Here is a 26,955-nt window from a genome sequence, read left to right as displayed (position 1 = left end):
GTAATGGGTGAACCTAACTAAAGAGTCTGATGAGTTTAGCTCAGTCTATGATCACTTACAACGGATATATGCACTCGGTACTTGTTTTGTGATACGAAAGCACTTAAGTTGTCATTTGTTTACTGGATATTAATGTTATTAGATCAATATAATTTCAAATTATGCTCACCTGTCACGCAATAACATAACAATAACGCAAATATAGGTATTGACATTTGTTTACCTCACTCTTATTTGAGCTGTAGCACACACGCACTACATAGCGTACTGCAGGAATCACACAAAATGCGAAGAAAACCCCTTAATTATTTGCCAGCTTTGCCAGCTAGCCCCTTGCTGACCTAAATAACTGACTGACCAGGCTAGCCTTAGCAAGCTAGCAGAGATTTATTCACAAGAAAAAAACGAGTCCTTAGTCCTCAAACTCTGCAGCTTCATAAACATAAAATATATCGCCTACCTTAGAAAAAACGTATAATTTCTAGGCCCAAAAAGCTGCACACACAGCTACCACAGCATCCACAAGCTGATGAAGAGGAACATCAATGTTTTATTTCCTCTTGCCTAAACTGACCAATGAGAGTGAAGTTGGAAGAAACCAACAGTCTGGAATATTCCACGCCTTGGGTTTGTTTACGTCCCTCTCCTCTTCTTGTTTTGGATGAAATGACCTACTGCTACTGCTTGTGGTAATAATAAATCTATGATTTATACACTGATACGATTATAAGTACAGCCTTAATTGAATCATGTTTTTTATTTGTCCGGACGACTAATAATGTAGTCAACATATGTTACCACTAGGTGGCAGCAATTACTTGCATGTCCAAGACGTTTGTTTGAATTAGCCGAAATGGTTAATGAGTCTTTGTCTTCAATATTTAATAAGGAAGTTGAACCACTAAATATTTTTTTGCGCAGCGGAATAATAATGGATCGATTTTAAACAAATAAGCTAAACTATAATCTAAGGGAAAGTGAAGTTTAAAACTTAACAGCATTGGTGTTAAAGTTGGTTGGTGGATGATATGATTGTACTAGGTTAGCAGGTTTTTGTTTTTTAAGACTGAGAACCCGTCCTCTATTGTATTTTCTTTTATTAGTGGCGTTTTTTTCTTCTTCCTTTTTCCGTTTGTGGTGCAGTTCATACGCCTTTTATTACAGTGAACTGGGTGAAACCACTGGAGTCCTGCATATGCCCCTGAAGTACAGTACACAGCGGAGGGCCAGGCCAAAAAGAAGCTCCTCAGCTCAGCTGGCCTATCTCATGGTCTCATGGTCTAAATTTAAAGCTGCCCCAGCCTTAAAAGGTCCTGACGGTGTCTTGTGCATTCTGCCGAGTGGCAGCATTATTTTTGTTCTGTGGACTACCGTCCTGTCCACTGCCCCTCACCCTGCTGCTTTGCCTGGATCTCAACTTGCTTTAGCTACTTCTGGATTAACACACCTTTTCTCTTATTTTCAGCGATTGTGGATTTTTAAATTGTGGTGAGTGAGTGTGCATATTTTCTTAAATAAGCTGAAGTACTTATGTACTCTGGTTATCATTTAAAACCATGACTCCATAAGGCCCTAGGCCGGCTTCCACTGTATGATTATGTATTTATTTTTTACTTAGTTTGTTTATAAATGTGTTTTAATTAATCAGTTTTATTATATAGCCTACTAACAGGGTTTTGTTCATTTTAAGAACTAGTACTCTGGTATATTAGCCTGCATGTGTCATTGAAGTGAAGTGTCATCCTAATCTCCCAATTAACACCAGCCTTACCTTACAAAACTTTACGTTTTTATCACCTGGACTTGTTAAAATGTTTTTAATGCATTCTGTGCCTTCATGGCTTACAGTCCAGTTCAGTGTGTAACTCTTGATGGCTTAATCTGCTTGTAGTAGATGTTGCTCAAGCACATAAAAAGGAGAAAATAGTTTTGTGTAATTTGGGAAAAACTGCAGATCATATAGTTACTGTTGCCTGCCTCCCAGCTGGAGCTGCTCTTCTTTTTAACCTGAGCCATATCTGAAATAACTTAAGTGGCTTCACATGGGGAAAGGTCAGCTGGATGATATTATTATTATTATTATTAGACAAAATATCAATATTTCATTCATTCCAATCTGCTTTATGTTGTCTTACAATAAACATAAAACCTTTGAAGTTGGACTTTTATTTTGAAGAAACAAACATCTAGGCTTTAGGAATTTGCCATTGTCACAATATTCTGACATTTTATAACTCGGATATATGAATAACTAAATAACCCTCAATTAAGCCAGTACTGAACATAGATATTTGGTAGCCTAATTACACAAAACCTGCAAAATCAGTAAGTATATTTTAACTTGCCATCTGTCCACATTTGGTGTCCAGTTCATCACAAAACATTTAAAAAGCCCACTGCAGGAAATGATCTGACTGTAAATTTACATATTATTGTTCAAGACTTCCTTCCGTCTTCTTCCTCCCTCCACCCTAAGCGGTCACGACAGATGGCTTTTAACAGGTTTCTTCCTGTTAAAAGGGAGTTTTTCTTTCCCACTATCGCCAAAGCGCTTGGTCAAAGGGGTAATATGATTGTTGGGGTTTTCTCTGTTGTAGGGTCTTCACCTTGCCTTGAGGCAACTGTTGCTGTGATTTCACAGTACGTGAATAAAGTTGAATTAAATTGAATTAAATTGAATTGAAAAGTCTGAAAATCATCAAAACCACCAGTTTATCACCTGCTGCTTCATTTAACACAAAAGTAGATCTTAACCAGAGCTAACACATAAGCTGCTTGCCCAAAACAAACAAACAAAAAATCACAATAACAAGTTTAAAAACATATTTTTAACAAGCAACCAATTCTCTTATCCCTTAATCCCTGTTCCTACTACCTTATTACTGGCCTCTGCACTAGACTAACCTCCAGTAGAGAAACCAGTCTTTAATAATAACAGTCAGATTGATTCACAGAGCGGGTAAAGTAAAGGACAGTCATTATAAGTTGGCGGAGTGGCCGTCAGGATGTCAGCATCATTACAAGTGACGCAGAAGCTGCAGCATCAGCATCAACATCAACATGAGGAGAAGCAGCAGAAGCATCTCTATGAGAGCAGCTATTACCTGAGCAGCAAGTCGTCTGTTAGCAAGCAGTCATTCTCAACTTTCAAGACCACCAGCCATCGGTAAGAGGATTAGAGTGAAGGGGTTGCAGGGTCCAAGGTTGTAACCTGCCACTCCTAGTACTTCAGAAATGATGAATGTTCCCCTTCAAATATTCAGCATTGTGCTTGTGGTCTGAAGTGGGTTTAGCAGCAGGAAGGAGAGTGCGTGCATACCAAAAAGGGTTTTCATCGAGAGCAGGTGCTTTTTTATGCTATCATTTATTAATTGATTTTCTTTTTTTATCGTAATAGATTTTAAAAAAAGAAAATATAGCACTTTTTACTGTTAACATACTGTTGTAGCATGGCCTTTAAAGTTTTAAAGTGTATTAAATGGTAAATCATGAGGGTGACAACGTATTTTCCTTCCAGCTCTTTCTCTACATACGGTAGGTTTAATCAGGAATTAGACATTTAATCATCTCTGAAGGAAAAAATGTTTTGTAATAGTTGTTCAAATAGGCAAAAGCTGGAGAAGTGTGTAAGTACAAGTACAAGAAAGCAATAGGGTTCAAGGCCTGGAGTCTTGGCGTAGCATGGGGACCATTACACATGACTGCCAGGTAAACAGAAGGATAGATGTAAAACAACAGCCACTCTTCCTTGTTTTTTTTATAGCTCAGATTTGTGAACTGACTTTCATTTGAAATCTCATCTCTAAGTGTCAAAGCAGACATGTCAACATCGAACCTCCTAAATTGTCCAGTTATATGAGAGTAATCCACTTATAAAGTCTATATCTTAAAGTAATGTTTCTAAGTTCGTATCCAAAGGCTTTTTCTCATGTGTTTGTGTTTATACATATACATGGGTTTTGTCGCTATAAGAACATCTATTTAAGGAGGCAGGTGCATAGGAGAGGGACAAACTGATCCAATGTTTGACACAGACTCCCACACGCTATCTAACTTGGACAAACTCTATTTATTTGTGATGCTTTGGCGCTAGACTTTCATGAGGCATTTTGCCAGCAAATAAATGTACTTTTGCAAGTTAAACATTGTGGGAGAATGTTTGCAATGTTGGATCAGACTGTAATGTTTAGACAAAATAATTTCCACCGTGTTAGAGCTTTTATATTGATGTACTTTTATCTATTAATCCACTGAAGTAATACAGAAAAACAGTGAATGCAACAATACAACAACAGCATTACAATACAACAACACTGCTAAGACATTTATTTCTTCAATGAGATAATTTCTTTTGTTCTGTTCATTTGTTTTCTGTTCTGTTAAATTGCATGGTATTGTTATTAGGCCACAAGCTGAATAAAATATGCAATTTAAGGATTTCAATTTGATCAAAAAGGTTAATAATGGCAAAAGGTTTACAGCCTTAGCTTGACATCTTTAAAACTACACATTAGTGAATATTGTAAGGACTTTAAATAGAGCCTGACTGATTTATTGACAGGTCGATACTGTTGGACAATGTTAGCTGTCTGCTGCTCTATCAGCATCACCATTTATAATGACTGATAAATAAACATTTAAAAAAGGGAAAGAAGATAGGAGAAACACCCTTCAGCCATATTTGAGTGTTGATGTTGCACAGTTTCTCCACCAGAGGGCACTCTGTAACTTCTGTTAAGGCAAGTCTTTCAAATCCCTTAAACACAACCAGCGCATGTAAATAACTACACGTAACAAATACTGGAATTAGCCAATGTATTGGAATATCAGATTTTTAAACCACCAAATATCGGTATTCCTCCTAAATAGAAATATATCAGTCAGGTTTATCAGTTATCAGTTATCATATATCAGTTTTTAAGCCAGTAATTTTTCTTGGGCTTGTTTTTGTTTATCTTTTGTCTCTGAAATTTACGAACATGCACCTTCCCGTACCAACATGCAGTATGGTTAGCATTTCTTTGTCATTTAAGCTGTGGTGCTCAGTGTACATGCTGGAACTGGGATAACTTTCTAAATGAGGTCAAGGAAAGAATTTCAGCTGTAGTGAAGGGCTGCCAGTTATATTCCTGGACAGCCAAGCTATTTTTGAAGATGCGACTTGAGCTGTTGCCTATAAGCCAACTGTAAAGACCGTGTAAAGAAGTGATGATATTGTAGCTGGTTGCAGGCTGGCTTTCACAGTAGTCTGATACATATTAACTCATGGGCCAGTAGTACAGCATAGCTGCTGTTGATTTTAAGCATCTGTGTTTTGTGTCTTGTTTATTTACTAAAAAAATAAATCAATTTGTACTTTAGTGATACTGATTTTCAGACTGACATTCTGTAGCTTGTCAGTCGGAAAAGAAGTGCTCTTTTTCAGCCATCAAACTTTATTACCTTTGACTTTGTTTCACACTGAAGCAGGCGTCCTCTCAGCTCACCTGGTGAGTCAGCAATAGAAATAACTTCCTGACATTACAGCATCTTTTGTGAGACTCCCTCCATCTGTCTGTCTCTGCTGTGCATTGAGCACCTTCCACAGATTGTATCCTGCTTCACCAGTACATAACAGACTTCATCAAAGCCACGCGTTCCTGCTTCCTTTTCATGCCAAATGGATAGACTAGCGCTGACTTGGCAGAGATCATGAGTGAAAGTGAGGCTTTAAAACGAGTCTTATGTACAGCAGTCCCAGTTCCATTAAAAAAAAGCCTTCTGACAATAGTGAGGACTAAGAGGCTAATGAAACAGACTGTAAATGGGTCAGGATCTTAGGGAGCGGACCGGAATACATCTTCCTCTCTGAGTAACTGGACTATAGCACCAGCTGAATATGTCTTTATGTAACCACCATATTTATTTAAATGTTTAGTCGTCAAGTGAGCAAAATGCTTCATGCTCTTCATGGTATTCTTAGATTTCTCTGCAGCTCTTAGAAGTCTTTCCCCCCCTTTTGTTTATACATGCAAAGTGTGGTGTATATATTTAGTCATCAGTTTATAAAGCAATTCTTCCTTCACAGCAAATAATCTACACCAAATGACAAATGACTAGGAAGGTTAATTAATAGCAGTAGGGGTACTTACTGCAAGAGGTACTAGAAGGGATTTTTTTCATGTCTATCAACCACACATAATTGGTGCCTGGTTCTGCCGGAGGTTTCTTCCTGTTAAAAGGGAGTTTTTCCTTCCCACTGTCGCCAAAGTGCTTGCTCATAGGGGGTCATATGATTGTTGGGCTTTTCTCTGTATCTATGAAGCGCCTTGAGGCGACATTTGTTGTGATTTGGCGCTATATAAATAAAATTGAATTGAATTGAATTGAATAATTCTTAAAGAATAAAAAACTGTAATTAGTCTACTGATGTTAAATGAAACCATGTTTTATATTCAATAGTCCCATTTTAAACACTGTGGTTAGCTGTCATAACCTATCGCTGACATTAAACTTTACAGACGGCGATCAAACACATACAAATGTTCCATAGCTGGCTGTGAAACCACTTTCAAAAATTTACTGACAGACAAAAATTAAGGAAATGGATTTGTGTAGCAGCAATGCAGCCAAAAAACAAGTAAAAAGAGCTGGGCCGCGTATTTGTGGTAGACCTCTCTTTCTGTAATGAGTGATCAAAACAATGAAAAAGTCTGCCTGGACTGGTCTGAGTTTGAGTTTTGAGTGAAACTGATCAGAAACATCAAAAACAAGCACAATATTGCCCTTCTGTCTTTGTCAAAATCCTGGTTTGAAATCTAGGAATGAAGTGTTTTCCAGGTACAAGTTTGGTATTTAGTAAATGTGTTTCTATTGTAATGTGATTCTTAATATTTTCCACCAAGAATATTTTTGCATTGGTTGTAACTGGGTAAAGAAAACATTATAAAAGTTTGTGTGATTGGAAAAAAAAGACTGAGAACCACATTTACTATTATTGTTTGTTTGTTCCAAGAAAACAAGCGGATGCAGAAGTCTGATTCTGGCTCAGGTTGTTTCTCTGGCACTCAGCTAACTGGCATTTTATTTCTTCTGAAGATGAAAATCAATTTTCTTTCTTTAAAAAAGAGCCAAGGAATCTTCCACAATCACTCAGCACATCATTATTTAATAAAATAATAATAATAAAAAAATAATCATGCAATTTATTTGGAGCTACTCAGTTGTTGCTTCAGTAAGATCAATTATGCCTTTTACCTCTTAGCAAGAAGATCTCTGTGAAGACAGAGAAGGGGCAGGAGGTGGTTAAACTGAGCCCATTACCCAAGAGAGCCAAACGCACCTACCTGGCAATGGACAAGGACAAAGAAGTTATCGGCTATGTTATTCCGGTGTTTAGAGCCAAGTGAGTATGCAATCTGAGTTTGTGGATATTTCTTAGAAAGTAATCAGTATAATGTCCGAGATTCATAGTGTGCTCTCTGTTCTCACATCTTGGTTGGTTTGTATTGTTCTAGTCATGATGTAGTTCGGGGCTTAATGGAGGCCCAGGAGGAGGAGGTCACAGAGGAGGGCATCAACTATGTGGCCATGAGGAACCTGTTTGTCAGGGAGGCCAGGGAGGCCATGGAGGTGAAAGTGGAGAAGAAAACCAGGTCAAAGCATGTCAGGGAATCTGCTGAACGCCTGGAAATGAGCAGGACGGTAAATCCTTTCCATAGTTTTGTGAATGCAAAGGTTTAACCATTTTCACATGACCCATACAGGCGTTGATGGGCTTCATATAACAAACTTCCGCTACAGATGGAGGAATGGTCGGAGTTCCGTAAGAAAATGAACCCAGACAGCCTGACACACCACCCAGAGTTCGTTGTCAAGCCCCGTGGACAGACTGTTTGGGAGGGCAAGGATGTCAAGTTGCACTGCACCGTGGCTGGATGGCCCAAACCCAGGATTGCCTGGTACGTTCCCTTCTTCTCTGAGTCACAAAAAAAGAGGCTGATGAAAACAGTCAGTCATGCGTGTGTCATAGAGAAGTTTCCATCCAACACGTCAGTCGAGTTTATTTTGCACAGTTGCTACATAAACACCTACATGCACCATGGCAATTAAAAACTCTGAAGACAAGAGTAAAAATAAACGTTGGCTTTCTGCTGCTTTTAAGGTATAAAAACAACGTCCTCATCGATGCCAAAGCCCACTCCGAGAAGTACACAGCTGAGAGCAATTACAACATGCACTCTCTGGAGATCAAGAAGTAGGTAATCATTCAGCTGGCCTCTGAATTAACAGCACACACCCAAGATAAACGGTATTAGTGTTTTATTTTTTTTTTGCAGCGCTGAATCTGTTCGTGGCGTTAATAGTTAATCGTGCACCAACATTTTGTTTCCAGCTGTGATTTCTTCGACACTGCTAAGTATCATGCCTCTGCCCTCAATGTGAAAGGGGAAGCTTCTGCTGTGGCCTCTGTGGTTGTGAAAAGTAGGTAACTCGTTCAATGTTTTTTTCCACATGTCCCTCTCTGCAGCAGCTCCAGTCGATTTCAGTTAGCGGTCAAAGTTCAAAGTAGAGGTTTAAAACTCAGCAGTGTCCTACATTCACGAGCGTCAAAGGGGCATTTCACCCCTCTGGCCTGTAGATCTATTTTTTCATCTATACTCTTGTGTTGAGTTGCCAGTTTTGGTGCTTTCTGCCAAAAAGATGTCTGCCTTCTCCTGAGTGTAAAGATAGTAGCCAACACTTTTGGAAGAGCCAAAAATTACATTTGAATTCAGCAGCAGTTTTGTTTCCCAGTAGTCTGCTGTTCAAAATGTACAAACCTCGTTAGGGGAAGTTTTAATAACTTTGTTGTATAATATTTCCCCATAGGGTTCCAAGAGGGTGTTGAACCAGGTCCACTCGATCCTAAACCACGTGAGATCACTTTATATATTATAAACAAACATTCTTTTTTAAATTGTATAAAGTAAAGTAGCTCTAACCACACATTTCTGTTCACTATCAGTTTTATTTTAGCTTTTTTAAGAATTGTTTTTATTAGAGATGGTAAATTTAGCTATTTTTGATTAAAGTCAACATCAGTTAAAGCGCCACATATTTTCAAATAAGCGTTAGTGGAGTTCAAAAAGAAAACTGCGAGGAGGTTGAATATTGGACTATTGAATAAAAATGTCTGCTGGGTGTGAGCCTTTAATGCTGAGATCCTTTTCTGTGTCTGTAGATGGTTTTAGCCCTGAGCATGGTGTTACCTTTGAAACCACCATTATTGACAAATTTGAAGTGGCTTTTGGCTCTGAAGGGGAGACGTTGAGCCTTGGCTGCACTGTCATCATTTATCCCACTGTGAAAAAATACCAGCCTGAAGTCGTGTGGTACAGAAACTGTAAGTGAAAGAATAAAATGGAAATTGCGTGTTATTGTCTTTCTGAGTATTAAGGTATCAAACCCCACTTCTTTTGGTAATCTCCTGTCTCATCAGCTGTCCCATTAAAGCCCTCTAAGTGGGTGCACACTCACTGGTCTGGGGAACGTGCCATACTCACTCTTGCCCACCTTAACAAAGAAGATGAGGGCATGTACACCCTGCGCGTCAACACCAAATCTGGCTATGATACCTATGCTGCCTATGTGTTTGTCAAAGGTAAAGGGCCTAAAATCCTCATCTAAAGGTTGCTTTTTTGCAAAAGAAGTTACTTTTAGTTTTGTTTTAAACCAAACTGTTGCAAGTGTTATGTCCAAACTGCTGCATCATGTCATAGATGCGGTGGGGAGGTGTAAGTTCTGCTGTGTCTTTAAGTGAGGTGTTTGGTTTTTACATCTATATATATTTATATGTGTGTGAGAAAACCAGCTCCAGAGACTGTTTTCTGGAAATCCAGCATAAAGATTAAAAATATAGTGATTTAGTGATATAAATGTATCTTAGTTGCCACTCATACTGTAAACAAGTAGGTCAGAAAATGGAAACTGGATATGTAATAGAGATCAGCTTGTTTTAAAAACAGCACCACTCACAAGTAACTCTGTGTGTGTGTGTGCGTGTGTGTGTGTCTCACTATGCCAGATGCTGATGTAGAGGTTGAGGGGGTTCCCGTAGCCCCCCTGGATGTGCGCTGTCATGATGCCAACAAGGACTATGTTGTGGTAACCTGGAAGCAGCCAGCGGTGGAAGGCAGCAGCTCCATCCTGGGGTACTACATCGACAGGTGAGTCAGCCTCACCTGTTTACCGGTTTACATCATTTTGCTACCATTTTATACAAAATTGTAAAAACAAGAATAGTCCGCTTTCGTGGGGGGCATATGATACTGTGTACAGCATATGCAGTGAAACTGGTTTAATTTCGGATGTTTCTGTGTTGGAAAAACAAAATTAACACCTGGTTTACAGCATTCACTAATCTAAATGTTTCCAGGTGTGAGGTGGGCACCCATCACTGGGCTCGGTGTAATGAAGTCCCAGTCAAGTACGCTCGCTTCCCTGTCACAGGACTGGTGGAGGGGCGGTCTTACGTGTTTAGGGTGCGTGCTGTAAACAAGGCCGGAGTCAGCCATCCATCCCGCGTCTCTGAGGCCGTGGTAGCCATGGATCCCTCTGACAGAGCACGCCTCAGAGGTGAGACACAGACACATCACCTGCTGACACACTTCAGCCATGTAAACGAATTAACCTTCTTTTTTTAAATTTAAATTGATTTAATTCATTTTTCCAAACAGCTGGACCCTCAGCTCCTTGGACTGGAATGATCAAGTTCACAGAGGAGGATCCGACAGGTACGGCACCTTTTTGCTGTCTGGTTTCAGAGAATTTTAATTTTTGTTGTCTTTACAAAAAGGTTTTAAAAAGCTATTGAACCTCAATATCTTTCTCATTTTGGCCAAACAGGTCTAATATATGGACTTGACCATCCCACTCAGCTGCTTGCACATCTCTTAGGTTTATAGTACAGTAACAGTCAAGCAACTCTGCTACTCTGATTTTAGGCATTTTCTCATATGGCTCAAACACATATGAGATGTGGGCTCCCTTTCTTTGATTTTAACCGCTATAGCCATCACACGGCTTCCTAATTGATGCCTGTCTCATTAATCAAGGGGAACTGTAAGCTATTTTTCATTAATGTTTAAGGGGGTTGAATGTGCTATTTTTAATCAGAAATTCAAACTTCACAAAAAATTCAGAGATGTCAAAATCAGGAATTTGCACGTGTCTGATTTTGAAAACTACCACCCCAATCTTTGTAATAGGTTAGGTTAGGATATGGTATTTGTGGTATTGGTTTATTATTGTCTCAGTTCTTTTCCCCAGTTTTTTAAACAGCTGCTTCATTCCTGTAAATTTCAGACTCATTACTGTAGGAATAAACAACCTCATACATCCAATCAGTCAAACATCAGCATCAGATACCTGGTCAGTCTTATAACTTTAGACTATATTTAATTCATGCAAAGCTTATATAGTAAAATACTGTTGGTACTGAGAGAACAGTCTGAACAGATCATGTGGTTTTGCTATTAGCGCTCCGTTTTGGTGTCAGTACAGTCACTTCAGCACTTACCTAGTTGCAGTTGTTGTGTCTAAATGATGAGTATCTTCTTGCCTCTTCAGTCGGTGTAGTCCCAGGAGAACCAACTGATGTTGTGGTTACTGAGGCAACTAAAAGTTATGTGGTACTTGCCTGGAAGCCTCCAGCCCAGAGGGGTCATGAAGGAGTCATGTATTACATTGAGAAGGTGAGAAAAACATTGAAAACCATAGAAATATATGTATATATATATATATATATATATATATATATATATATATATATATATATATATATAGCCATATGAGTCAAACTACTGGACTGATGAGAAGAATCAATTATATCGTTTGTTATATTTAAAATGATTATGGCAAATAAAACAAAGTTTCTAATCACTTAACTAAGTCTTAACTCTTCTCCTTTGAAGCTCTTAAACTATTTACTGCTGATAGCTACAACAATTTAACTTGTAAATGTGAGGGGTCGACATATTTTGCAGGTACAATGCAAAATGAAAGCTCCATAGTAAATACACAAGTGTAAAAAATGCTCATTTCTAATTGATTTCCTTTGGTCATACAGTGCATTATGCAAAACAAACGATAATGCAAAAGAAAACCGAAAACAAAAGAATGTTTATATTTTACCTGAATTCCCCATAATTTGTCTCTAAACAAATACAATGACAAAGACCTACAGACTTATTATTAGAATAGTGATATGTGAAAGCAAGCATATGGGGACATTATATAAATAATCGTACCTCACCTGTTTCATATAGTCAAATTTCATATCTGTTTCAGTCTCTAACATTTCTCTGGTTCTTTGTCAACTGCAGCGTATTTCTGGCACTGACACCTGGCAGAGGGTGAACACTGGTATGCCAGTCAAATCTCCTCGCTTTGCCCTGTTTGACCTGGCGGAGGGTAAATCTTACAGCTTCCGTGTACGCTGCTGCAACTCTGCCGGCGTGGGTGAAGCCTCTGAATCCACAGGAGAAGTCATAGTTGGAGATAAACTGGGTGAGCTGGCAAACCAAGTGTGTCAAAACTAATGCTGCATATAAAAAGACCTGCTCAGGACTGAATAATAGTAGCCCTAAAATCACAATGTCACTGGTTTATTTTACAGTCTGCTGCAGCACCTTTCTGCATTATAGGATGTTCTGTGTTTTCCTTTTCCTCTAACAGACCTGCCATCAGCTCCAGGCAACCCGGTTGTCACCAGGAACACTGACACGTCTGTGGTGGTTTCCTGGGGGGCCTCCAAGGATGTGCAACACTTGGTGGGCTACTATATTGAATGCAGTGTGGTGGGCACAGATGTCTGGATGCCTTGCAACAATAAGCCTGTTAGGCAGACCAGGTGGGCAGGTTTAAAGGTGCAATTAATGCATGCTCTAAGACATGGAGGATACTGATTTTGCCATGTAAATATGTCATCTTTTTATGTCTTGTTTATAATACTTCCACAGGAATTAAGAGGATAAGTAGCAGTCTCTTTGGACTGATGAACCTAAGTGGAGATGTTTGACCATAAATGCAGAGCTCCACATCTCTAGAAAACCAAGCACATGGTGCCAGAATAAACGCATTATCCCAACTCTTAATATTTTGGAGGGTTAATGATTTAGGTTGGATTTGTACCCACAGACCTGAGCACCTTGCAGTCACTGAGTTAAAGCTTGGCTGAAATTGAGTCATGCAACAGGATGATCCCAGTGGTAAACAAAGAATCAAGGTGTTGCAATGGCCCAGTTAAAGTCCAGACCTCAACCTGAGTGAAGTGATGTGGCAGGACCTTCAGAGAGCTGTTTATCATCATCATCGTCATCATAGTAGTAATAACAATAAAATATAAATAAAAGAAATAGTAAAAAAAGGCCAGTTACCCACTGAGGTCAAAGGCCAGCAAATAAAAATAGGTTTTTAATCTGGATTTAGCAAGAAGGTCCTGACTTCGAGTTTGTTTGTTTGTTTTTTTTAAAGCAATGTAACTTGAATGGCTTAAAGTATTTTGTATCAAGATCAACCTTTTATGATATTACAAAAGATCCCACCTATTGATTAATACTAATGCTGTCATAGATTGTTCATAGAAATGAGTGAAATGCAGAGAATCTCTTTTTTCTGTTTAGGTTTGTGTGTCATGGCCTGATTACTGGTGCAAACTACGTGTTTAAAGTGAAGGCAGTAAATGCTGCTGGATACAGCCAGAGCTCCCCCAATTCTGATGCTGTAGTTGTACAGGCTGCCATCTGTAAGTGTCATAATTCTTTCTCATTGTTCACTTTGCCCGCAGTATTCAGTTCATTTCCCCCTTTGTCCCCCCTTATCCATGTATAGTCTTTCACCACTCCTAACTCAAAATCCTCTTTATGTTTTTTTATTTACTTGCTGAGATTTTATTCTGATACAGTTAATCTACCAGATATTTGCCTGTAAATCTCATGTGTTAAGGAGTTATGTCTTCATGCCTGCTTAATAAGAAAATCCCAGAAAGTTGATTCTGTCCATTGGAACGCAGCATTTTCAGTGGGAAAAACATTTCATCACTTATCCAAATGACTCAGCTGACTGCAGGTTTCCCCTACATTATAAGCAGTACATTTGCATAATGACCAAAACTAGCACTGTTACCTGAAAACAAGGCATAAGCTCAGTTTCATGATCTGCTATGACCATTACTCAGTGGCCATGAGTACTGTACAAAGAGACTCTTGTACTCTTGGGGAAAACCTGCAGTCAGCTGAGAATGAAGAAGTCCCTTGGATGAGTTATTAAAGGTTATGAATTATATGTTTATAAAAGTGCAGTTGATAACTTGCATGTGCCTGCATGACAGTCTCATTGCTACCACTATATTTGGTAACTTTCCCATCCTTTAACTTTTGTATTTACATATTTTTTTTGTGGCTTGGTTAAACCAGTCAGGTCATGTTTTACAATGTTTCTAATTTGTGTGAAGGGTTTGAGGGTTTAAGCATATAAGTTTAATTTTGCTTGAGTTCTGCTGTTTGATAACTCTTTAGGGGTGCCTGTTAGTGCCTGGCCAAGATGAAGACTAAACTATTGTGTTCTTAAAGAGCATGATCTTAATGAGTCCTGGCTTTGAAGAATTTCTTAGTGTGAAAGTTTCACAGCTGCTTGCGTTTAGTGTAAGTATTTCTTTTTCCATTATTGTGATACTAAATAACAAATGTGTGTTTCTTGCGTGTGTAATGCAGCTGCATGTATGATGTTCATCTGTACCGTTGCAGCTAACATGATATTTTAACACTGATTACCACTAACACCTGTATGATACTTGGCTAATGCTAGTCTGTATGAAATTGTGTGCAATTATTAATTTTCCATGTAATAATTTGGGTTTTAATATTTCAGTGTTAACTGTTTTGACTCGCTTCTCACAATTAAAACTGACCGGCCTGTTTACTCTCATCACAGCCGTACCTGGTAAGCCCACCGGTGTGACCCTGCAGGAGGCCATCAAGGACTACATGGTCCTGGGCTGGAACGCGCCTGCTAACAACGGAGGAGCTGACATCAGGGGCTTTTTTGTGGACTACAGAACCGTAAAGGGAGGCGTTGCTGGAAAATGGCATGAAATGAACCACCAGGCACTGACTACAACTTCCTATAAAGTAAGTTTCAAGTTCCTTCAGGCTCACATTCATAAAACATAAAATGTTATCACTGCATGTAATGAAGCTGGCAGGCACTTTTTAGTCTCTAACTATTTGCATTTGTTTCTTTTAGGCGGAGAACCTGAAGGAGAGGCTCTTTTATCAGTTTCAAGTCCGAGCAGTGAACATGGCTGGTGTGAGTAAACCCTCTCTGCCCAGTGCACCTCTGGAGTGCAAAGAGTGGACCATTACTGTCCCAGGTATCACTGACCACATGTTCACCGAAACACAGAAAATTGAGCTGGTAGATATTAGTAACAGAGGGGTTAAACCAATAACTGACTATCCACTGAAAGGAAACACTTTAATTATGTATTGGGGTTACTAAAAGTTAAAGCATTTTTAATCAGTGGCCTGACCGAGAATACTATGGAAATGATAACTAATAATCACACACTGTCACACACTACAATTAAGTGAAAAAACATCCATATCATATGCTACCAGATATCTAGGACAAAATATTTATATTTTCTGGGTAACTTCAGCGTACTTTTAAGAGCAACCACACTGATTAAAAGTACTATTCTCTTTATCTAGCAGAAATGCTTATCTGGTATGATCTTTTTTTTTTTTTAGTTGTGCTATGTCCAATGTTTTACAAGACAGAGACTGATGCAAAATTGCTTAGACAACAGTCAGTTAAATCACTTTATATTGCTTTCAGTTCTCAGCATTATCATTTGGTGCTAGGCCAGGTTTTTGTCTATATAATTAGACCTTAGAAAAGAAAAAGCAATCTAAAATTAGCCCCTGATATTAATTATTTAAACACTTTTATCTTTAAGGTGTTCCTGTTGGTCTTCATGTACTGGAGGTCCGTGACACCTCTGTGGTGGTTCTGTGGGAGCCACCGGTGTTTGATGGTCGCTCGCCTGTCAATGGCTACTACTTGGACGTCAAGGAGGCCTCTGCCGGTGAGGAATGCTGGAAAGGTGTTCATGAAAAGGTCAACAAGATGAAATACATGAAGGTGAGGAAGATGCATATAATTCAGTTTGAACAAAATTGATTCATTAATATCTTAATGTCAAATACGACGTGTGAAATACTAGTTTTAATAGTTGGTGGTTGGACTCTTTCTTACCCCCGCCTGTTATGTGCTAAATCAGGTGACTGGACTGAAGGGTGGCGCATCCTATGTGTTCCACGTGCGTGCTCAAAATCTTGCTGGAGTTGGAAAGCCCTCTGCAGTCTTAGGTCCAATCCTGGCCCAGACTCGCCCTGGTGAGTGAGACTGTTATGTAACTGATGCAGTCAGTCACAGAGTGTTCCTATCCAGTCTTAAAAAAATGTGGAAAATTTGTCCTCACACATGACTTGACATTCTTTTGCAGCTCTACACTGATGGCCAGGCTCTTTATTTTGATGATTTACTCTTTTAATGACTAAAATTCTGAGTTTGAGGGCTGAAAATACTAAAATCGGGGATCCTCTCACCATTTAATATCTCTCTCTTAGGCACCAAAGAGATTTACGTGGATGTTGATGATGACGGTGTGATTTCCATGGTCTTTGAGTGCTCTGAGATGATGGCGGGCTCTGAGTTTGTTTGGTCCAAGAACTACAAAGAGATCACAGACACCTCTCGTCTGACTATTATCACTGAACGGGGCAAGTAAGTACACATTATGTACCACTAATGAATAGAATAGAATAGAATAGAATAGAATAGAATAGAATAATCCTTTAATTGTCCCACAAGGGGAAATGTTCACTACCAACATTTTCCCCCAGCATTAGAATCCATGTCACCAGATGATATCAGCTAAAAAGAGAAAAAATGTCCCCACTCTCCTCCCTTGCTGTGTCATCATCTGCAGATCCAGAGCTATCTTCAACAGTCCCTCTCTGGAGGATCTGGGTACCTTCTCCTGTGTAGTCACCAACACTGACGGCATTTCCTCCAGCTACACGCTCACTGAGGAGGGTGAGACGCCCTTTGAAGGCTGTCTCAGATTACATGGTGCGGTACTTCTGTCGGTTTACAGAGGTCATGACATTCATCCATTTTGTTGTTGTTTTCTTAATTGGCAGGTCTCAAGCGTCTTCTGGACATCAGCCATGATCACAAGTTCCCTGGTGAATATTGCCACAAAGCACAGATGTTATCAAGACCAGAATTTCAGTTTTATTTAGTAATAAATGTAGATGTTGGTTTAAATATGGTTTGAAAATGACTTCTTTTCTCAAACAAAAGCAGCCTACAAGCCTGTTTTTAACTCTGATATTGCTGATACCCACTGCGACTTTATGCCCTACATCTATACCTACATGCAATCCTAAAAAAATAGAAGTTGTTCTGCAAGAGCTTTAATAAATCTGGTGCTCTCTAGTTATTCCCTTTAAGAACGAAATGGCTATGGAGCTGCTCGAGAAGGGTCGCGTGCGATTCTGGACTCAGGTGGAGAAATGCACTTCCAACTGCCAAGTGGAGTATGTCTTCAACGATGTTATCATTTCTCAGGGAAAGGTAGGAATAATGCTGCAATAATAATGCCGACACCTCCCCCCAGTTTTAAAATGAACGTAACCTTACTGCTGATGGATCAGAGGTTTTCTGTTTGCCTCACTGTTTTCAGAAATACACAATGAACTTCGACAAGTCCACCGGTATTATTGAAATGTTCATGGACTCTTTGGAAGTCACAGATGAGGGGACGTTCACCTTTAACCTGGTGGATGGCAAAGCTAAGGGCACAACCAGTCTGGTGCTAATTGGAGATGGTAAGCAGCTTTAATGGCTGATACAGTTTTGACTTCCATTTTGATATAATAATAACTTAGATTAGCCTAACTTATAACTTTAAGGACTGACAAAATGGCATAAAAGTACTGAACAGTTAAGACGAAGTCAAGAGAACAGCATGAAAATGAAGGCTGTAAAAATACACAATGCAAATGTCAGTGTAAATATAGACTTCTCCCAGTCTGCTAGGTGTATCGCCAGTGCTGCAGTTTAATTATGTATCCATTGAGGGGCAGCAGAAGGCAACGTTTACTTACAGTTGTCCCTTTTCATTTTGTTATGGCACGCATTTTCTAATACACTTGTGAGTGAATGAGGGGAAAAATAAGGGTTTAATCTGTTTTTTTTAGCATTTATGTTTCTCTTTGTCCAGAATTCAGGGAGCTTCAAAAGAAGTCAGAATTTGCAAGGGCAGAATGGGTCAGGAAACAAGGTAAGAAATCTCACGCCTCTTTCACGTAAGCCTAATGATAATTAAACAAATAATTTTTTTGTGTAATCATTCCATTTATTTTCAGGTCCTCACTTTGTCGAGTACCTTGACTTCAGTGTTACCCCTGAATGTGATGTACTGCTGAAATGCAAGGTAATAGAAACGAATGTGAATAATTACAGCGCCGTTGATATTTCTTCAGAGATGGAGCACATAGGTAAAGCGACTCCTTCCTGTCTCTCTCTTTGTTTCATAGATTGGAAATGTCAGACCAGAGACTGAGATCACTTGGTCTAAGGACTGCATTGAGATTGCAGAGGATGATGAGGATGCTAAGAAAATCGAGAGGCAGGACGGCGAGCTGACCTTTAATATCGGAAAGGTCAGCCATTAGATGGAGGCCGTATGTTGCGAGGAGTTGTGAGCTTATGAGTAAAGAGCTATCAGGAGTGCTGATGCAGCTCTGCTTCCATTGTACAGCCTTACCAGCTGCTGCGCTGTCTACCAGCCCTCTCTGACACATACATTCATAAATGATGAAACACTATGGAAAATATTCACCTTCCCAGGTTGTAGTAGAGTGCTGGAGTCAGCACATTAGCGTGTTCCCTGTGGGGATCTGAATAGATGCAGTGGGTACCGAAACTGCTACAATTAATGCTTTCTCTGAATTTTCATACTTGGAGACTCGGCGATTGTATTTATACCCACGTAATTCCATTGTACATGTCACGCGCTTTTAACTCATTCATTTCATTCTAACAATAATCAATATAACTTCTCTGGCCACCTTACATGCACAAAAAAGAAAAGAAAAAAACTCTTTTTGATAGAATTTTGATCTGGTTTGACACTAAGGACCCAGTGCCAGGGAAGCTACATTGATATTTCATTGAGACTGTGTAAGCATTACTCATTAGAAGAGGGTCGGTGTCATTGCATGAGCTCCTGTCAGCTGCATTTGCAATAACTGGCTTATCTGTCTAATTCACAGTGGGTTATTAAGCAAGAGAAACAGAAAGAAAAAAAGAGAAAACCACCTGCAGAGGACGTTCCCCCGCCACCAAGACCTAAAGTCTGGACATAATCTTTCTGCCATAAGTTGATACCTGATTTCTCCATGTGTCCTCCTTGTCTTCCCATATCCATGTTTTTCTCTGTCCTTTTCATGTTTTCCCTTTAACGCCTGCAGCATCACGGGCGGGAGAAAAGCTTGCCTTTTCGGTTTACTTGGTCCCTGTCTGGCTATTTGATTGTCTTTTATCTGTCCCAAAAATAATAATGCACTCCCCTCACTTTGAGGTTAAGGGGATTTCATTATTGCTTCAAGGATACTTATGTGACTTTTAATTTGAATCTTAGATCTCCAAGCACGACGCGGGTGTTTACGAGGTCTTCCTGAGGGATGAGAGAGGCAAAGATAAGAGCACCTTCAGTCTGACAGATGCAGGTAGTCTCCCTCATAAATTTTAGGAGCTGAAAATCAAGTGGAAAAGTGGAAATGAGTGCTGCGGAAAAGCAAAAGTAATATCAGCGAATGTGACATTAATTGCTGTCGTCATGCTTTTCCCCAGGATACCAAGCTGTAATGAATGAGCTGTTCAGGGTTATTGGTGAGTCATTAAAATTCACACTTTCCAGGCAGTAATGAAGCACAACACATAGACCACGCACTAAAGAGGCCCACAGAAAGAAGCAGAATGTGCCTATTCAAAGTATTTTTCCTGAGAACGAACAATTAACATCTAAATATTTCATGCTTTACTGCATACCATTATCCGATATTAGCTCCAAGAGATGCAAATAAGTGCCTGTCTTTGCTCTTTTCTCCCTCCAGCTAACTCTTCCAGCGAAATCAAAGTTCTCAGTACCGAGCATGGCATCGTCCTCTACTCCACGGTCACATATTACCATGAGGACCTGCGTGTTGGTTGGCTCCACAAGTATGTGAAATTGTCCTGGTTTGCAATCTTTTATTTTATTTTAAGACTCGTTCACTTGTAAAATACACAAAGCAATACTATCATGAAGCTACATTTAAAATCAAATGCAGCTGATAACAGTCTTTGACCTTGACTCTCAGAGGTAGGGATGGGTATCGAAAACCGGTTCTTGTTGAGAACCGGTTCCCAGTGTTTCAATTCCTTGGAATTGTTTGCCATTTTTGAAAACGATTCCCTTATCGATTCCAGTCGCCCCGAATGACGTCACCACGTTGCGGAGCGTCATTTACCTGGCAGGAAACACGGCGCCTAAGCGGCTCAAACGCTCAAAAGTTTGGTTTTGCTTTACGAGAATGGATGACAACAGGGCAACTTGCAATACTTGCAAAGTAGATATTTAATTTAAGGGAGGAAACACTACAAATATACAAAAGCATTTGCTCACAAAACACACGATGACCTTAAATGAATGTCGTGTTTTTAATTCCGCTCCGGACTCGTGAATCTCAACCCAGCAGCAGCGGTAACGTTTGCACATCCTCTCCCGTTAATGCGGCAGGTAAATAATCAACTAACAGTGCATATTATGTTAGCGCGATCTGCCTTATTACAAAACCTGCCATTACTGTGCATTTAGATGACCATGATGAGAGACACAGACTGTTAGGGAACTGCTGTGTGCAGACAGGAATAGGACCCAAGGTGCAGACACTCGGAGGCAAAACTTAAACTCAAAACCGCTTTAATGTTAAACTCAAATATAACATAACTGGAAATATCAAAAATAAACTTACACTGGAGGACTGGGGAAAACACACAGCTAAATAAACGGTAGATCGCGACAATGACAAACTGAAACACAGGGCTTAAATACATAGAGGGAGCAATCAGGGAATGGACAACAGGAGGGAAACACAGCTGGGGCAAATCAGAACTGACGAGACAAGGAAGCGTAAACTGAACACACTGAGATAAGACAGAGACCTTCAAAGTAAAACAGGAAACACATAACACAGACTGAACAAAAGACACAGACTCACATGCAGGCACTACAACAGAGGGAACAGAGATGTGGGACCAGGGCAGACACAGACACCGACTGGACACGGGGATATAGCAGACAGGGGAGACAGCAACCAAGGATTACACAGAAACAAACCATAAGACATGACTCTAACGAAAACCCAAAGACTAGAAATTATAAATAATATAATAAACTCAAAAACCCTGGTTCAACGACCCAGGCATCCTAACACAGACAGAGTCTGGCTCAGATGCTGGCAGTTCTCACTGCAGTCTACCGTTAGCGTCTCCTTTCAGGCCAGGATAGACGAATGTCACCGAGCAGTGACTAAGTTTGTGGTCAAAGGTTTACACCCATTTGCCACAGTAGATGATTTTCGGTAAGTGAATATGTTTAATTGTAGGCAGGGACATTACTGGATATTCTTGTGTAATTGCTACAGAATAATTGATGTTATACTTTGTTATTGCTACAGAAGAATATTTATTTTATTATTTTACATTTACAATTTTTTTTCCTGGGGACCCTGTGACACCCCATTGAAGAGCCGTAGGCTGTGGATCTCTTAAGATCTCACTGTTGGGTTTGTAAGGCCATGTTACTCCTAAATTTCTATCTTGTTCAAAGAGAAGATATAAAACAAAGTTCTAAGCTATTAGACCTTAGTGTTCTCCTTTTTTAAAAAGAATCGATAAAGAATCGAATCGTTAAACAGAATCGAAAATGGAATCGGAATCGTGAAAATCTTATCAATACCCATCCCTACTCAGAGGTGTCCAATTAGATTGATCTCATACTGTTAACAACACTGTGCAAAATTATCTGACCAGCATTGTAAAATGTTGCTTATAACCATACAGTCTGTACATGAAATTATGAGATAAACCTCTTAGTGTGTGATAAATGCATGTGTAAATGATTCAAGTTAATTCTAAGGAGCTTGGAAAGAAAAGCGTCTGGACTTCTTTAAGTTGCTTGAAGACGTTTCACCTCTCATCCATCATTGTTCTCACCATCACCATCTTGGTGTTTTGAATGAGTGTCACAAGTGAGGGGTGAATAACTTATTGTAATTACAGCTTATACTGAATAATCCTCCTGAGTCTTAGAATGACCAAAAATTTAAAATTTAACTATTCAGTTTGAACTATTCAACTCGGGGTCGCAAGGGGGCTGGAGCTTGTCCCAGCTGTTGTTGGGCAAGAGGCAGGGTACCCATGGATGAGTCACCAATCTGTTGCAGAGCTAAAATAGAGACAGTCAACCATTCACACATATGGGCAATTTTAGAGTCACTCGTGCATGTTTCTGGACTGCGGGAGGAAGGCAGAGTACCTGGAGAAAATAATGAAAGGCACAGACTGGATTCAAACCCAGGACCTTCTTGCTGTGAGGTGCCAATACTAACTACTGTGCTGCCCTTCAGGCTTAAGTGGAACTGTGCAGTACAACTGTCCTTTTGTAACCACAAGGGTCGCCCCCTGGTGGCTATTAAAAAGAATGGATATTAAAAGCACTTCTACAGTTGGCTTTGCTTTTCAGACCCAGCAGCTACATCTATCTTTTATACTGTCCATAATCGTCACTGGGGGAAGTGATGCGGAAGGAGCTGCAAGACAGCCATAACAAGACCTGGCTGAATTCTCTAAATCCTTTGGAAAGGTGCTCTAGTGCTTCCTTCATTAATTCCTTTTGTGTGAGATACTGTGGAGAATCCTGCATGAAAGGAAAGAATATAAAGCTGTCTCACAGTCAGCTGCATGTTTTTTCTTTTATTAGAGGCTTAAGGCCAGCCAAGCTGCTGATAGTGAGGAGATGTATTTCCACATCTGAAAATTGTTGTAGTAGGGTGTACACGAAACTTTGTGAGATTGGAATTTGAGAATTGGATGACTGCTATAAAATGGGTTCACCTGTTGTACTTGATGTTAGTTGATATTAATTGTATGCTTATCTGCAACTCGTGAACTATTATTTCTCCCCCAGAACAAAGTCGAGTTTTTGTAACAAATGTAACCACACTGACCAGTCAAATAAGCACTGCAAGTACCACTTTATTGACACCGTGTCACGTTTCAGAAATGTTAATTTTATTTAAATATTGTTTCAATTAAAATTTGTAAAGTTTGGTTAACATAGCATTCATGCCATAGTTAGCTAAGCCAATTACATTTAGTGTAATATTTATTTATAATTTCAGCTATTTCAACTAATTTCTCTGTATTACCTATTGCTTTTAGAATTAACATTTGTCATGGTTGTGGCTGTGTGCAGGCTGGATGAGGACCCTATCGCAAACTCACAGAAGCAGGAATTAACTCAAAATTCACAGCTTTATTGCTGGACAGAAAAACCATACAAACTAAACTGGAAACGATAACATGTTACACGGAGAAACACACGGCCATGGATGAGGGAGAACGCAACACAGAACTGAGGGAGACGCAGACATAAATACACAGAGGGTTAACAAGGGAAGTGGGAGCACACGGGGAACACAGGTGACACTGATAATCATAACAAGACACGGCAGGGGTAAATGCAACACTGACGGGAGACTGTCAAAGTAAAACAGGAAGTACGCAGAGGTTCAGACAGGAGGAGAGAGAGCACGGGGAGAGCACAGACATAACGGGCCGGGGAAAACATGGAATAAAACACAAGGAGGGGAAACCAGGGCTCACAGATACACAGAGGGTAATCAAATAAGGAACATCTTAACAGAACCTAAGAACCACGGCATGAATAAAGAATAAAATACAAAACACATGAAAACCAAGAATACTGGGCCAACATGGCCCAGGACCCTGACAAACATTAATCTAGCCATCCATATATATCTCTTCCAGGATTCATCTACAGTTAAATTAATTGCTTTCATGAAATTCTTTAACACTTCTCTGCTTTTTTGTACTTTAGTTGTCATTACTACTTGTGTAAAATATCACAATAGTAGTCATAGTACTGTTTTTTGTATAAGACCTTCAAAGCTTGTCTGTGCACTATGGCAACACTTTTTGCATATCTGAGACCTGCAGTACACAACATGAGGTAATATTGTGCCATTCGCAAATCAAATTGAAAATGAAACAGTAAAAAAAATGGCTAAAACCATCAGCTCTCTTGTTGATGTACATGATTATATATGTATAAATGGGGATATAATCTTGCCACATGTGACATTTAAAAAACAAAACAAAACAGGGATTATTATGCAAGATTGAAGTGTCTGCTGCAAGTATTGCTCCATACTTGAGTCATATTCCTTGGTGTACTGGATTGTATACATTTTCATTTCAATAAATTAGGAGTCAGGCATTATTTGATGTCTGTGTTCTTGATTCCTTCACCAGAGACGGCAAAATTGCTGCTTCAGAGAGAGTTAAGTCCGGAGTCACTGGAGACCAGCTTTGGCTTAAGATCAATGAGCCTACTGAGAAGGACAAGGGCAAATACAGCATGGACATCTTTGATGGCAAGGACGGTGTAAAGAGAGCCTTTGATCTGACTGGCCAGGGTGGGTAAAAGTTTTAAAGTCAAAAGGAGCAAGACGCTTCAGGCGCAGAAAGAACCACATCCTGTTAACTTTGTCTATCTTTTGTGCTTATGTAACTAAATTATGATTGGTGATTTGTCCTGGTGCAGCATGGGAAGAGGCATTTGAAGAATTCCAAAGGCTCAAGTAAGTAAACAAACTCATCTGACTCCATCCTTCTTTTGTGTAATTCAGCTTTTCTGTCTGAAGAGGATGTTTACAGAAATAAATAGCAGCAACCATCACAAACTCAAAATAGACATGAGGGCTGTTTTGGATGCACTCAAAATACATTTGCTGGTAGTGAACATACTTAGAAATAACTACGATACCATTTTAGAAAGCTTCTGACAATGTCTGTGTCCTTCCTTCCTCCCTTAGAGCTGCAGCAATCGCTGAGAGAAGTAAGTGCTTATTTATTCTCTGGTTTCTCCCAAGGGACACCACTCTATGAAATTATGTAACATCTTTTGGGATATTGCTTAAATTTTAACTTGGATATAGCGTGGTTAAAGGATAGATCTCCTCTGTAGCTGAAATATGAAAGTGAACAAAGGAAATTTCCAGCTAAAACACACTTCACTACACGACTGAAAAATGCAGCATTGGTGAGTATAATGCTCACGAGCTCTCCTTGATGTTTGACACTTGCACCTGTATTTCCTGTTTAGACCGCGCTCGTGTTGTTGGAGGCTTGCCAGATGTGGTTGCAATCCAAGAGGGCAAGGTAAATAAACAATTTTTCACTCTATTCATGAAGAGTGTCACTCTCTTATTCTTTCTGTTCTCTCTTAGTTTGTGTTATTCTATGAGTGTGTCTTACCTCTAAAATCTGATAAGCTCTCTTGTTGCATATGTGTGACACCCATCAATCCCCTGCCAACTTATATTTACTCGTTAGTCCCTGAACCTAACTGGCAACGTTTGGGGCGAGCCTGTACCTGAGGTGTCCTGGACGAAGAACGAAAAGGAGCTGGTATCTGACGACCACTACAAACTCAAGTTCGAGCACAACAAGTTCGCCAGTATCACAATCGCCGCCGTCTCCACGGCTGACTCTGGCAAATACGCCCTTGTGGTGAAGAACAAGTATGGCACAGAGGCCGGCGAGTTCACCGTCAGCGTGTACAACCCAGAGGAAGAGGAGAGCAAGGAGGAGAAGAAAGACTAAAGGATGACACAGCGTAATAACACAAAGAAGATTAACAACAGGGCAGTCTCAAAAGTATTTTACCCCGGCATGTGCCGGTGCAACACAGCAAATAAATAAATCATGAATTAAAAAAAAAAACAATCATGGGTTAAAGAGTTTCGGGCATTTCTTATCAAGGATAGGGTTATGAATGTGAAACAGAATAACTGTTTGCTTGCAGTTTGTGCTTGATGTGTTGTTTGGGGGATAGTTGACTTGACAATTTTATTTTGAAAACAGCTTGAAGACCTCCAAAAGCACTCTATTCTGATCATTTAAAGTTTTACATTTGAGTAATTTTAGGCATTTCAGACCACATCACTTTGGGTTTTCCCCACTGTAAACAAAAAAAGGAAAATATTATGTCATTAACTTTATACCAGCTATTGCAATCAACTTATAAAGTGATATGATGGCTAAAACTGTGTGTGTATGTTATGTCTGTACAGCTTGCGAGCTACAAGTCAGTGATCATATCTGTTTGTAGGAGAGGTGGAGCTGAAAAGCACTGATGCCATGTAAACAAGTACACAGCAATCAGAACAGGTTCATTGGATGTGTCTAACACACTGTACAAACGCAAAGGAGTACAGGCAGAACTGGAAAACTTGGAATCACTTCTGAACACCACACACTATGAAGGAATTCCGTTGATAGTGGGCGGGAATGTTGTTTTTCAGGTACAATATAAAGAAAACCCCCATGTGATAAACACTCATGTACCATGTGGCCTGAGGCTGAATACAGTATCTATGTTTGTGTCTCTTCAAGGCACTCTTGCAATAAAACTGCACCTGCTTGTAGAGAGGGTTGCCTTTGTTCTCCATAATCTCCCGTCTTCAGCTCATTGATTGACAGAAATGCCCTCAGTACAATTAATAATAAATA

General features: G+C 39.6%; 1 protein-coding gene across 3 annotated transcripts; it reads left to right on the top strand.

The window, feature by feature from the left end:
• The first annotated feature begins 1,180 nt into the window (after positions 1-1,180).
• myom1a (myomesin 1a (skelemin)) lies at positions 1,181-26,872 on the top strand. Of its 3 annotated transcripts, XM_085139448.1 has the most exons (38): positions 1,362-1,488; positions 2,955-3,166; positions 7,244-7,384; positions 7,497-7,683; positions 7,783-7,940; positions 8,144-8,236; positions 8,375-8,463; positions 8,851-8,895; positions 9,203-9,364; positions 9,461-9,622; positions 10,046-10,187; positions 10,397-10,596; positions 10,698-10,754; positions 11,590-11,714; positions 12,345-12,528; positions 12,697-12,871; positions 13,644-13,765; positions 14,953-15,149; positions 15,265-15,391; positions 15,980-16,164; positions 16,304-16,418; positions 16,653-16,809; positions 17,015-17,121; positions 17,229-17,273; positions 17,528-17,664; positions 17,774-17,918; positions 18,314-18,373; positions 18,459-18,526; positions 18,630-18,755; positions 19,368-19,448; positions 19,736-19,823; positions 19,948-19,986; positions 20,211-20,316; positions 24,694-24,857; positions 24,986-25,022; positions 25,257-25,279; positions 25,547-25,602; positions 25,777-26,872. In XM_085139448.1, exons 2-38 carry the CDS (start codon positions 3,006-3,008, stop codon positions 26,044-26,046), a joined length of 4,536 nt encoding a protein of 1,511 aa, XP_084995574.1. In that variant the 5' UTR covers positions 1,362-1,488; positions 2,955-3,005; the 3' UTR covers positions 26,047-26,872. The 3 variants fall into 3 exon arrangements, with proteins under 3 accessions (XP_084995572.1, XP_084995573.1, XP_084995574.1); XM_085139446.1 differs by lacking the exon at positions 2,955-3,166 and having other exon boundaries at positions 1,181-1,488; XM_085139447.1 differs by lacking the exons at positions 2,955-3,166; positions 19,368-19,448 and having other exon boundaries at positions 1,181-1,488.
• Positions 26,873-26,955: the final 83 nt, after the last annotated feature.

The sequence above is a fragment of the Neolamprologus multifasciatus genome, chromosome 18, assembly GCF_963576455.1.
Source record: "Neolamprologus multifasciatus chromosome 18, fNeoMul1.2, whole genome shotgun sequence".
NCBI classification, from domain to species: Eukaryota; Metazoa; Chordata; class Actinopteri; order Cichliformes; family Cichlidae; genus Neolamprologus; species Neolamprologus multifasciatus.
The sequence above is the reverse complement of the archived record's forward strand: the minus strand, read 5'-3'. Positions and strand labels throughout refer to the sequence as shown.

Excerpts from the sequence above, each read along its gene's own strand:
- myom1a (XM_085139446.1), top strand. The coding sequence starts at position 1,196 with ATGCCCCTGAAGTACAGTACACAGCGGAGGGCCAGGCCAAAAAGAAGC. Across the intron at positions 15,150-15,264 it reads TGACTACAACTTCCTATAAA|GCGGAGAACCTGAAGGAGAG; the intron begins GTAAGTTTCAAG and ends TGTTTCTTTTAG. Across the intron at positions 16,810-17,014 it reads ATTATCACTGAACGGGGCAA|ATCCAGAGCTATCTTCAACA; the intron begins GTAAGTACACAT and ends CATCATCTGCAG.